At 41.5% G+C, this 12,842-nt stretch overlaps 1 protein-coding gene across 1 annotated transcript in view; it reads right to left on the minus strand.

Moving 5' to 3' along the window:
* Nucleotides 1-12,842, minus strand: part of col25a1 (collagen type XXV alpha 1 chain) — a 147,981-nt gene that overhangs the window by 34,704 nt on the left and 100,435 nt on the right. Inside the window, exons 8-10 of the mRNA XM_028563680.1 lie at nucleotides 11,558-11,674; nucleotides 10,372-10,407; nucleotides 1,733-1,777 (exon numbers count right to left, since the gene is read on the minus strand). Coding sequence (XP_028419481.1) covers nucleotides 1,733-1,777; nucleotides 10,372-10,407; nucleotides 11,558-11,674 — 198 coding nt within the window. The remainder of the gene's footprint in view (nucleotides 1-1,732; nucleotides 1,778-10,371; nucleotides 10,408-11,557; nucleotides 11,675-12,842) is intronic.

The following is a 12,842-nucleotide window of genomic DNA, read 5'->3' on the forward strand; positions in this document are numbered from 1 at the left end:
AAACTCTTCATAAATGCTGGGATCATGTATCATCTATCAGCCCACATATGGGAGTCATTGACATGATGAGGATGGTATATTGCCATAATGATGATGCAGTCTGATTAAAAACTCCTAAACTGGGGCTGATAAGGTTTGCATTAGTAATCATCCTTTTTTAGAGGATGTCTATGTCTGCCAGTCAACCTGCCACTGCTGGAACAGAGCAGCCTCTTCTGCTTTAGACTACAACTTTCTGCATGAGTGACAGTTACATACCATAACAGATTCTCTTTTATAACTGCATTGCACAGCATTGGAGTTCTATTTCATGCTGGCAAACCCCACTCCTTACACAAGTATGGAATTAGGCCTTCAGCTTTTGCTGACTCCAGAGTCAGAATGGCTTCCACTCTGGATTCTATTACAGCCATGCGTGCCTCTCCGCTCATATCTTTATAAATGCATGCATGAGATTAGAAAGATGGCGCCTCTCAAATCATCTTCCAATTCATTCTCGTCACTCATACAGTCGTCTGTTCTGGAATAAATATGCTTTTCCACTTTCCACCATTGTGAAACACCTGCACTGTGTCTTCTTTATCCGGTTTGAGAATGAAATGAAGAAATGAGCTGATTGTGAGCAGATTCACAGTTAGCTTGAAACAGCACTTTGTGGTTAAGACTTGAGGGTGCAGCCGAGAGGATTTTTCCCAAATAGGATCGCGGTCTGAAATTGTCAGAATGCATGGCAGAACTTTTCGAATATGAAATGTGCAACACATGGCCAAAAGAACTAATTAAATCTCTAAGTATGTTAAGAGTCTTGAAACCTTTTTAATAAAAAAGTGAAATTACACCATGTCTCTCCCACAAATCCTCCTGTTACATTCTAAAATTAAATTAATAAGATTTTTCACATTTCTTTCTGGAAAATTAAATTTTACAACTGGAATATATTAAATGATTTGTTAATAGACTATTTAGTTATTTATTTGATGGCGGCTGGGATGAGGATCAGCACCTCTAAATCTGAGGCCATGGTACTCAGCAGGAAACCAAGTGCCTACCCCAAGTAGGGAATGAGTCCTTACCCCAAGTGAAGGAGTTCAAGTACCTTGGGGTCTTGTTTGCGAGTGAGGGGACAATGGAGCGGGAGATTGGTCAGAGAATTGGCGCAGCTGGGGCGGTATTACATTCAATTTATCGCACGGTTGTGACGAAAAGAGAGCTGAGCCAGAAGGCAAAGCTCTCGATCTACCGGTCAGTTTTCGTTCCTACCCTCACCTATGGTCATGAAGGCTGGGTCATGACCGAAAGAACGAGATCCAGGGTACAAGCGGCCGAAATGGGTTTCTTCAGGAGGGTGGCTGGCGTCTCCCTTAGAGATAGGGTGAGAAGCTCAGTCATCCGTGAGGAGCTCGGAGTAGAGCCGCTGCTCCTTTGTTTTCGAAAGGAGCCAGTTGAGGTGGTTCTGGCATCTGGTAAGGGTGCCCCCTGGGTGCCTCCCTAGGGAGGTGTTCCAGGCACATCCAGCTGGGAGGAGGCCTCGGGGAAGACCCAGGACTAGATGGAGGGATTATATCTCCAATCTGGCCTGGGAACGCCTCGGGATCCCCCAGTCGGAGCTGGTTAATGTGGCTCGGGAAAGGGAAGTTTGGGGTCCCCCTGCTGGAGCTACTGCCCCCACAGAAATGTGTACCACAATCATCAACTGTACTGTTTGCATATCTCTTTATATGAGTAACCTCACCTTCAGTCCATCAACACCTGGGATGCCAGGAGGCCCGAGTGAACCCTGAGAAATAAACACAAAAGGCCTTTAGGTATTACATCACATTCAAATATTCACACTGTATTTCATTTCAAATTAATAACAGAGCATGGGACAGTGCAGAGTTATGGTAAAAAAAATATGATAATGTACTTGCCTACTCAATGCCTAAACCATCTCCCACTAAACCCAACACCCCAAAGAAAGATAAAGTCATACACTGTTCAGTCATAAACAAAACTACACAACTACACCATCAAACGACACACACCAGATGCAAACATGCGTTGGATTAAAAGGAGACCAGTCTATTGTTCACATCCCCACTTCAGCACATACACCCAATGCGTGCTGAACTTACAGGCTAGAATAAATATTGCATGTCATAGTTTACGATCCGCTTAAAGTTATGGACGATACAGGCAGAGGGCAAGAATAACTTGATTGAGAAAGAGAAGAGAAAATTAAAAACAATAAAAGGCTTTATATATACTGTAGCTCTTATGTTTGCATGTACTAATTTAACTTACTTAAAGTAAACGATTTAGAGGTTGTACCAAAGCATGGTTTATTGAACGCCCACTCTCTTGCATAGCGGTTTGCTTATGTTGGCTATTTGTGCTTCTTCGTAATAAAAGTGATTTACTCTTGCCACATTTATAGATGTATCACAGATGAGTGAAACAATGGTACATTGGACTTAGCAAGTAACGAAAAGTTATTTTTTTAATCATTGGGATGAATGAGAATGGATCACATTTTGGTGTGAAAGTTGATAAATTTTGTTATTATGATGATATATAAGTTGAAAAATATGATTCACACTCTACTTTTTATCATGTGGTGACACTGAATCTATCAGCAAGGTGATGAAACTTGACTAGCTGTTGACGTGGCCCCTCTGCTAAACACAGCACCACACCAGCAGCAGATCTAATTGAGTAAGTTCTGGGCCTGGCTTATGAGTCATTAACACGCCGGTGTGTCATCATTGACCCCTCCACACACACACCCTCCTACGCCGACGGGAGGCCTTGCCGACAGATGACAGTGCAGACAGGAAGTGTCTGATTGGGTTACACTGAACAAACACTGGCAGCTACCTGATGCTGGATATGGCTCACATCTGTTACCCACATCAGCGCCGCCAGGGACCGACGGCCTGTTTCCGACACTTAGCTCCAGGTTCTCTGTTCTCCGTCTCTTTTCTTTTTCTTTCCCTCATCATTTTGTTCGAACCTTAACTCCCCTCTTGTCTATTTACTTGCCCCAACTGTGGCCCGGCATTACTAATCTCCAAGTAAACGTATTCAACACCCAACAGCCATTTGTGCAACTTGTGCACAGATGCTATCAAATCCAAAACATTATTCTACTGCTAAAGAAATTCTCATTTGGTTTACATTAGAATTCAAGCCTTTTCAGTGTGTATTTTTAATGTCATTCAGTAGATAAACAAGTCAGATAATCTCATTTTATTTTATTATATTTTAGTAAAGAAAAGTAAGAAATGTCAATCGAAGAAGAAATTATTCCCTATAAATGAAAAGAGAGACAAAGACAGAGCGTTAGTGAGTGGAAGAGAAACGGAACACGAAACGGTCCATGTCAGATTAAATAATATGATTTCCACAGCCAAAATGGTCACAGTACAGAGACTGGCAAGGCTTCTGGTAGGATCTCATACAGTGAGCACACACCCTTCAGGCAGTACTGAATCACAATCAATCCCTTGTTGTATTCTTCGACAAAGAATGAAACTCACTCTGTGCCTTCTTTTTTTCCAGTGAGCTTCACCATGAACATGAATCTCTAAGTAAGCCGTGAATGAAACCATGAATAACAAAATATTGTATTAACTTTTATATTGATATCTTTCTTAATTCATTTTAGCAACTGTAAAAACGTGTTTGGCTGTTCCATAGTCTACAGTGCAACACAGAGAGGTTCATTACCTAAATGGGCCAATAGTTGGAAAGCCTTACAAAACTAATAAGTTAGACAGGGATAAAAAGGCGCCACATCTCGAATTGAGATTTAACTCAGTGATAGATGTGTCTGGGAGGACAGTTTATATTTTCAACCTGCTGTATACCACAGTGCAGGGACGTCACAGACATTTGGAGGGGCTATTGCTCTAATCTGGAAAAAAGGCAACAGCTGCTTCATTGAGCTCTTTCTGTCTCTTCTTCAGTTGTCTTTGTTGTGAAGGCATACTTAAGTACACAAAACTAACATTAGACTATACATTTTTTTTTTAAATGCAAAGTTTATTACATTAACCAATTGGGACATAAATGTATCATCTCATAACAAAGTAAGGCGACTTTCACTTTCACTAACGTCACATCTGATTGTTGGTTGAAAACTCATGTAACATATTGACTGTAAACAACGTATAACCTAGCATGATTGAAGAGCCCAAACATCACATCCCTGAGCCTCTCTCTTCTCTACAGAACGCACACTCATGTAACGGACGGCAGCTAATCCAATCAGGGCAAACGGGCAGTTGCCCGGGCAACAATAGCCCGTACCTGTGCACGTCCCTGCCACGGTGAAACCGGTGGCCATGTTGGACCATCAACCTCCTACCCCAGAACCTGCCTGCAGGACTGTTTTATTAAGACTAAAAGGAGAAACCAAGCTGAAAGTTAGTTTCTTCCATGTTGGCTCCACAAGACTCTGAACTATTGCAGTACCCACAGCAGTTCATCAACACTTTTACGCTAGGCTGTTTTGACACCTCACATTAGCCAACATTTTCCCCCACTGTCGGCTCAGGATTTACAGCAAATGGCGCTATTTGGCTCATCACTCTCAGTAAGTGGTGGCCAGGCAGACCTTATACCCCACATGCTTTCTACAACAACAGCTTTCCTCGCTTGATTCATGTTGATGCAGTATAATTGGCAAAACCTAAGATTCGGTCCCCTGATGAGTGTGAAAGGTTTGTGTGCCTGTATTGAAAAGTAGCCAACGAGGACACATTCAGGTCGAAGAAGTTTGAATGTCAGTGCAAATTTCTGCAAAGAAGAAGTGTAGATTGGTGGTGTCCAACTTGTGCCTTGTGGCTAAAGCACCAACTGATGCTTGGCTTTGCTGAAAGGAACATAATATTGGCAATTTTTCTGAGATTAAACCGTTTATTTCCATTTCTTGTTTGCAAAGTCACTGAAGCTAAAAACTTCCCCATTCTGAATTTCCTTGAAATCCCTGCTGCAACAAGTTCTAAAATTTACAGAAATGGCCCACACAGTTGCAGCTCATTTATAGTGCATTCCATCTGCACTTATAACAAAAACCTCAATGAACAACTTTCATTATCCCAGCCGACCAAGAAAAAGGTTTTCCTCCCACTTGCCTTTAAAAGCCTTTGTTGGCTATCCTCAGTAGGGTTTGGTAAACATCTTTATGACCCACTAGGTATGTGAGAGCATGTGCCACTCGCCTGAGTGCTAATTAGCTTGGCTACATCTGAGAGCACTCAGGAGCTACTGACTGAAAAGAAGATTTTTCACAAAGTCAAGGGCTCTTAAGGAAGTCTTGGTCCTGGCTCTTTTGTTCTCAACTTTGGGCTGTGTTATTGCTAGAAAATTAAAATGGACAATAATACAAACATTTCCATTAAAAAGGATATCTTTTCAACTGAAATTATTCATCATGATAGTACATGCTCAGCATATCGCACCTTAGCTGCCTCATTTAACGTTCATAAAAGAAAAGAATCTCCAAATGTGCTATATCAACAGGGCGCCGAGCATCCGAGCACAAATACAAAGCGCTGAATGGACGGGGCTTTCATTCATGACTCGGAAAAGACAAACAATGAAGCAATTGCAAGGTGAATTCCCACACTCTGTCTGCAGTTGAACTCTCAGCAACTTGAAGGACTTCTTGCTCCGCATTCACGGGAAAAATATTTTGGTTGATCAGAAGCACTGAAAAGCTTCATGTTGGGAGCTTTGGAGTGCAGATTAAGAGCTTCTGTTCAAAGCTTCTGTTTCACTTTTAAGATCTTTGAAAAAGCTTTGCAACATTATGCTGCTGTTTACATTAAATTAAGGTACTTTCAGATTTTTTGACAACCTAGGTCTTATTGTCTTAAGTTTGACCGATGTAGCTATAGGTTAACATAACACTGTGCTCACCACCATCACTGTAGAAGATGTGGACATGTGTGCTTTATTTAAACTGTCTACATGACCTTTCAATTGCACTAGTTTTACTGCTACAAATACTATCAACAAAACAGCAGCTAGCAAGAATACGGCACATCTACACTACCCAATCAAACCAGCTGAGTGTGGGTCTATTATATCCACAACAACAGTGTTTCTTTACAGTATTATGCTAAGCTATAGGCAGGGTTGTAGTTGAGGTCTCTGATAGCCTCGTGAGACCGTCCTGATCTCGTGAGCTCCAGTTTTCCACTCGCAGATCTGGCATCTTGAGGCAGAGAAGATTTGGAGCCGTTAGCCAAACGACCGGGCCAATCAGCGTTGGTTTTGAGGTGGGTTAGGTGGTGATAGACCGATGGTTTATCCAATCAGCTAACCAGTGGACTAACTTTTGGAATATGGTCCGGGAACCTGAAATGGTGACTTTTATTCCTAAATTCTCGTTACACAAATGGCAAATATCCTTTACCGACATGTTGCTTGCATGCTGAGCTTACGAGCTATGCTTTGCCTGCAGCAGCAGGGGCGGGCTTGTGGTTGTATTTTCATACGCTTCGTGGATCTGATTGGTTGATTTGGCCCGTCTATCACCAACATAGGTGATAGACAGATGGTTCTTCCAATCAAATAACCAGTATTCCGCCCCTTCCCAAAAGTTCTCCAACGGAAAGTTCCCAGATGGATATGCCGAGCCAATGCGAAGCAATCCATCTGGTGGAGTCAAGTTAGGTCTCTGAGTCATGTCCATGGTAATATGTTTGGGGCTCTGATATGTTTAATGGCAATCACTTTTGTATAATTACACATATTTCAAATGGCGTGAGTTTTTTTTAAAGCAGATTCTGATATATTTTATACTAAATACAAAAACAAAATCCACTGTCTTTAGGCAGAAAACTACATAAATGAATCCAGTATTATACTGATTTAGTATGAGAATTACATATTCGGTACTGTGGAGAAGGCTTTGAAACAATGTATACCAAAACATAGGGAGAGGAAATAAACAGGAGCTTTTTTTGGTGGTTCTTCTAGGGGAATTCGGACTTCTATTTAAAATTGTATTCAAATATTTTGTCGGGGACCATGTACAAAAACTATCATTCTCAATAAGAGTATTTTCATTATTGATTAATGCACTTCATTATTTTCTCCATGGGTTTGATCTATTAAAATGTCCTACGGTCCAAAACCCACAGATAAAACAGAGAAAAAGCAGAAAATGACACCGGAAAATGCATGGAGGTTTTGGTAGGAAAAAATAAGACCCAGGTTTTAAATGAAAAAAGAATGTTCCTTTAAGAACAAACAAATTTGTTCCACAGAAAAAGTTTCATGGCTATTGATGTCAACATTTGCCATTGTTTGAATCCACCAAGCATGTCCTAAGCCATTTACTCACATCTTTGCTCCTCATGTTTGGCTTCACATTAAAAGGAAACATAGTCAAGGACACCAAAATAGTATAGGTATGGCCTTGTTATACAGGCATATTACGTAAATTAGATCCCTGCTGTGCATTTAAACGTATAAGGTGGGTCACTGGTGTATTGTGGGTAGTTATGGAATGAAAAGGATGTAAAAGGGGAGGAGCTTCTGCAACAAAATAGAAATAACGCCCCAAAGCACATACAACTTTTTTCAGTTTTGTGTTAAGTTACAGATGGAACACTACATACAATACACCACTGGTTTTTTGTAATTATTCTTTTTGAAGCAAAATCAAGTCAAATGAAAACTGTGCGCAAGGCTAGAAGCCACCTTTAGAGAGCAGAAGACTCCTTAATTTACCCCAAAGAAACCTTATGGCACTGATGGTTTTGAATTGAGTCCTGAAAATATTTCCTTTTCCTTCTTCTTCTTCTTCTTCTTCTTCTTCCCACCTCCCCCTTCTCCTTGTTGCTCCACAAGAGCTTAATCCTTCTAACCAGCACCATATGTCCTGGAAGTCTGCTGGAAAACTCTGGAATCTACTTTTGCCTCTTTAACAATAGCATATACATAAAAAAAACAGAGCTGTGTCAAGTGGGCGAGAGCTGAAAGTTGGGGACTGACGTCAAAATCCCTACCTTGAGTTGAGTGACTTGTGCAGATCTAAAAGTGCCGATCAAAGATGATCCTTTCAGCCTACTGCACAAAGTGGAGCCTATCGGTCTAGTTGCTTATGCACATCTAATTCATATTTTCAAAAGCCAATCAAGGGTGTGGGCTGGTGATTTGAGTCTGGAAGGACAATTTGTTTTTATTCCCTCTCCAGAGGTTTAACAACCCAAATGATCATTTACAGAAACTTTTTCTCTCTAATCCATGTTCTTATCTTTGCTCCCCCCCCCACCCTCTACCAAAGAGTAGCAAACAAACTGCTGTTGGCTGCAAACAGAAGCTCTGAAACTCCACTGTGTTTGAGCAGCCATTGCACATCACTTCTTTTTACAACCTCTGGGACGTGCTCATCTCACGCTGCTTTTTTTTTTTTTTGTGTGTGTGTGTGTGTGTGTGTGTGTGGGGGGGGGTGGGGCATTAGTGTCATGCTGTGTATATACTCGTGAAATAGTATGCCTTATTTCATGAATTATAGTAAGCAGCGCTTATTTTTTATTCAAAGCTCTGTGCGAGGCCTCTGAGCTCATTTTGAATGGGATTCACCATTCATCTTCTGGAGAAATACTCCCGCTGCTGTCATGAGCAGTTGTGTAAGCACTGGAGACTTATGGGAGCACACCTGGGAGCACTGGGAAATCTATAGGACATTTTACATTCATGACACTCTGTATTTCCAAACAAAACGGTGCTGCTTATCCAGCCATGAGCACAAGAGGGGATGATGAGTAACACATATAATTAAAGCCAACAGAAGATAAAACATTTAGCAACATTAGAGCAGAAAGAGGGTATAGGGTAAAGAGCGTGTTAAATGACCTAAAAATGATTAGCAATTTTAGCTTTACTCCTCTTCTCTAGTTAACGCGTCTCTATAGCCACTTATTATTATTAAGCCTCGCCATCCTTTATTTTTTTTCTGTCCATTTCTTTCCAATCCACCAACTTTTTCCACAGCATGGAAAAGGGTCAGAGATGGAATCAGAGATGAAAGAGCTTGATAGCACCTCCTCTGTCAACTTCACTTACTTTACCCTGCACTTGAGAAAACTGACATCACCATCAAGTGTTTTTGCATGTCACGTTTTCCGTCTTTGCTTTCTCTGGAATTTGGCTTGACCTATTCCATGTAGCTTTTATGAGGAAACCTTAATCAAATGCTTTATTTGCTGAACACCACAAGTGGTATCCAGTTGATGTTAACTGGAACAACTTGTCCCTACTGTATGAGGTGTTTTGTGAGAGAAAAACATTTTTGCAGGGCATCATAAAACGTGTTATTAAAAAACGTGATATTCAACATATTACCCATAAACCACCTTATGAGTATCTCGTAAATCAAATGCACATTTAAAAAACATCCTGCGTGATTGATTTGTTAGTTAAAAGATTCAAATGAATTTACTTTGTTGAACAGCAACATTTAAATGGATGTATTGTTTTTTTTGAATAACGTCAGAGTTGGTTGTTAGCAAAATAAACATGTCCAAAAAAAGATTAATCAGCAATTTATTACCCAATGGCTAGAAATGGCGATAGGTGTAAACCGAGCCCTGGGTATCCTGCTCTGCCTTTGAGAAAATGAAACCTCAGATGGGCCGATCTGTAATCTGCTCCTTATGAGGTCATAAGGAGAAAGGGGAGGTAACCTTTCTCTGCTTTGCCTGCCCAGAGAATTTGGCCCACCCATGAGAGAGAGACATCATGGCTTTCAAACGAGCACAGTGGCAGTTGGTCAAGGCCACACCCCCACCCTCCACCTTGCCCCCTCCTCTCTCCTCCTCAATAGCTACAGACACAGAAATGGCACATCCTAAGGAAAGCTCATTGTGGGACTGGCTCTAGGCTGTAATTCTGTACCAAAGCTGAATTTCGGGAAAGAGACTTCAGATACAGTATTAGGGGACCACTAAGGTCTATATAAAAGCATCCAAAGAGCACCATGTCATGGGACCTTTAAACAAAACAACCTGCCTGCAGATGGCATGAGCCATTTTGGAAAGCGTTGGTATCTCTGAATACTTTTTGCAATCAAGATGGTACACAGTTGAGGATATTTATAATGGAAAAAAAGGAAAATAAGTTGAGTTAGTTGAGAATACTAATACCATTCTCATGTCTGTATTGTACATATGAAGCTTCCTCCAACAGGCTGTAAGCTTAGCTTAGCATTAGGACTGGGGAAACAGGGAAACAGCTAGTCTGCTCTGTCAAAAGGTAACTAAATATGCCTACCAACACCTCTAAAGCTCACTAATTAACATGTCATATTTTATTTGTTTAATCAGGACAAAAACTGAAGCGTAAAAACAACACAAAGGAAAAGTTGGTGCTTACCATGATTCCTGGTTCTCCAGGCTGCCCTGGATCCCCCTATATAAATACAAAACAGCCAGTTAATGGAAGAGCAGTGGGCCACGTCTTCTTTGAAAAGTTAAGAACACGCATGGAGTTTTCAAATGATGGTAAACAGTATTGGGAGTAAAACAAGTCAAATATTATGGTGAAAAATATACAGAATTTTCCACATTATAGTTGAATTCCCCAGTTGTTTTAGTGTTTGAACAGCTGCTATGGTGCATAGCGGCCAGGTTGCCAACTAGAGCTCAGCATTGTTCTGCTCATGTACGAAGTTGGCTGCGAGGCATTTCATCATGCTGTGGCACCTGCACCCCTCACTGTATCCTTCCAACAACCTTGTTCTGGTCTCTGCTTTGGGTTTAGGCCTGGCTCTCGCATGTTCCTGCAGTTCTCGAGGTAGAAAAGAGACATGGCCAGATATCTATGCCAAAGCCAGGCTCGAATATTATTTCATTTTTTGCCTCTTTGTGACAATTGCAGAATCATTTTTGCCACCTTCCTTCTGAGGGACTTATGACAGGAGAAATAAAGTGCCCCAGCAAGCTAAGTTTAATTTCTTGGAAAAACGCGACAACTATTGCAACTGCAACTGGAAGAACGGAAAACAATAATCATCAAAAACTTGGAAAGAAGCAGATAAACAACACTTAATATTTTTGCACTCCCACTGTGAACTCTGCCAAGACAATAAAGATCAGCTGGATCCCTCGGAAGGTTTTATGGCTCAACATAATTGACAGGCCTTTTCTGTTTCTTCTTTCTCTCACAAGCAGAGTCCACATAAATTAGTGTGATGCTAGTGATAGGCTTAAAGACATGGAAAATGTTACGTTATAATGAAAAACAACCAAATAAATGTAAATCCAGTGAGGCATTCTCTTGGGAGTATGTATGTTTAGCTGAAGACATTAGGGCAATGAACTGCAGCGCTAGTTTGTCTTGTCTTCATTAGAAATGTTTTCATTGGGGTAAACTCTCCCAAGTACTGGGTCAAAGTCAAGTGCATAAAGAGCTGAACTTGTTTTACCCTTAATGGAAACAATGCAGTATTTGTTAAAGGGAAAATACACAGTTGTACCGATCCAACACCAGTTCAATAACAACAAAGTTTTGTTCAGTTTAATCAAACTTCTTCAGATTTCAGGTGAAAATCAATACTCACTGCTAGACCAGGCACACCTCTGGGCCCATCTTTCCCTGTGTCCCCTGGAGGCCCCCTTGGCCCAGGAGGGCCCGGTGGCCCCGGAGGCCCAGGTGGTCCAGCTTGCCCTTGATCTCCCTGTGTGGCAAAATAACACATTTAAACGTCCGTACTGTGTGATATTGTGGATCCACTGAGACTGGAGCCACTTCAGTTAAATGATAATGAAGAGAAAGTAGTGGAATGATCTTGTGGGTGGCTATGGGCTGCCTCCATTCATAACATGGAGGAAAGTTTGCATTTTAGGTCAGACACGATGGAGCTGAAATGTATCTGATTTGTAGCTGAAACAGTAATCCCCTAAAATGCATGCATTCCTTAATGGACTTAATGAGTTGAATAGGGGTTGTGCATTAGGCACAGACTGAAAAAAGTTATATTTGTAGAGCTACAACAATCAGGACAAAAAAAATACACTGAAAATGTGTGGTCCATTATTATACTGCATTAGAAGAAAATCAGCTATCTAACTTGCAAGGTGCTTTTAGTAGTGCCAGGACAGTAATTCATGTTACCTTAATACAACCTTGTTTTCAATTTCCCTTTAACAATAACAGAAGGAGTATAAGAGTACTTATGACTGAAGGTTTGCATGCAGACTGCAGAATGCCCAGGGAGAAGTGATTCGGTGAGACTTGGCACGACAGAGACACCAGTGAGGACACAGCCACTACCTTAATGAGCCGCCGCTTTATGAGCTGCTGGTCAGCAGAAAGAAAGCCATGATTGATCTTAGGGAAGACCATCTGAGCAGGTGTGTGAAGTCAAGAGGTCGTAGGTCAGAGGTGAGAGAAGGTTGAAGAAGGATGAGGTCCCAGAAGAAGAAGGAGGAGGAGGAAAGCAAATGCAAAAAGAAACAGATTTTGTTAGAAAGGCTTGTGTTCATGAACTCCGGTCCAGCGCCTTCACAGATGGGGGGAGAAATCCACACTTTTCCAGCACCAAGGTGGTTTGCTTAGGAAGCCTGGGCTTTTTTTTCTTGGAGCCAGGACCCATAATTACCACCTCAGGGGTGCGAGGGCGCCACAGCGGGCTCACAGCCCCCGGAAAAATGGGAACTTCTCTTCCTCTGTGAAAGCGCTGTCATCATCTTCATTGCGCCTACTGCTAAGTCAGACCCCGGTAGCTGCACACACTGAAACCAGAGTGGTCAACCTTCTGAGTTGAGGTTGATTTCTAACCTTGTTCCTTTCAATGCATGCATTATTCTGCTAGTGTCCATTGATATTAAGTGGCTTCATCCATC

This window comes from Perca flavescens, chromosome 19, assembly GCF_004354835.1.
Source record: "Perca flavescens isolate YP-PL-M2 chromosome 19, PFLA_1.0, whole genome shotgun sequence".
NCBI classification, from domain to species: domain Eukaryota; kingdom Metazoa; phylum Chordata; class Actinopteri; order Perciformes; family Percidae; genus Perca; species Perca flavescens.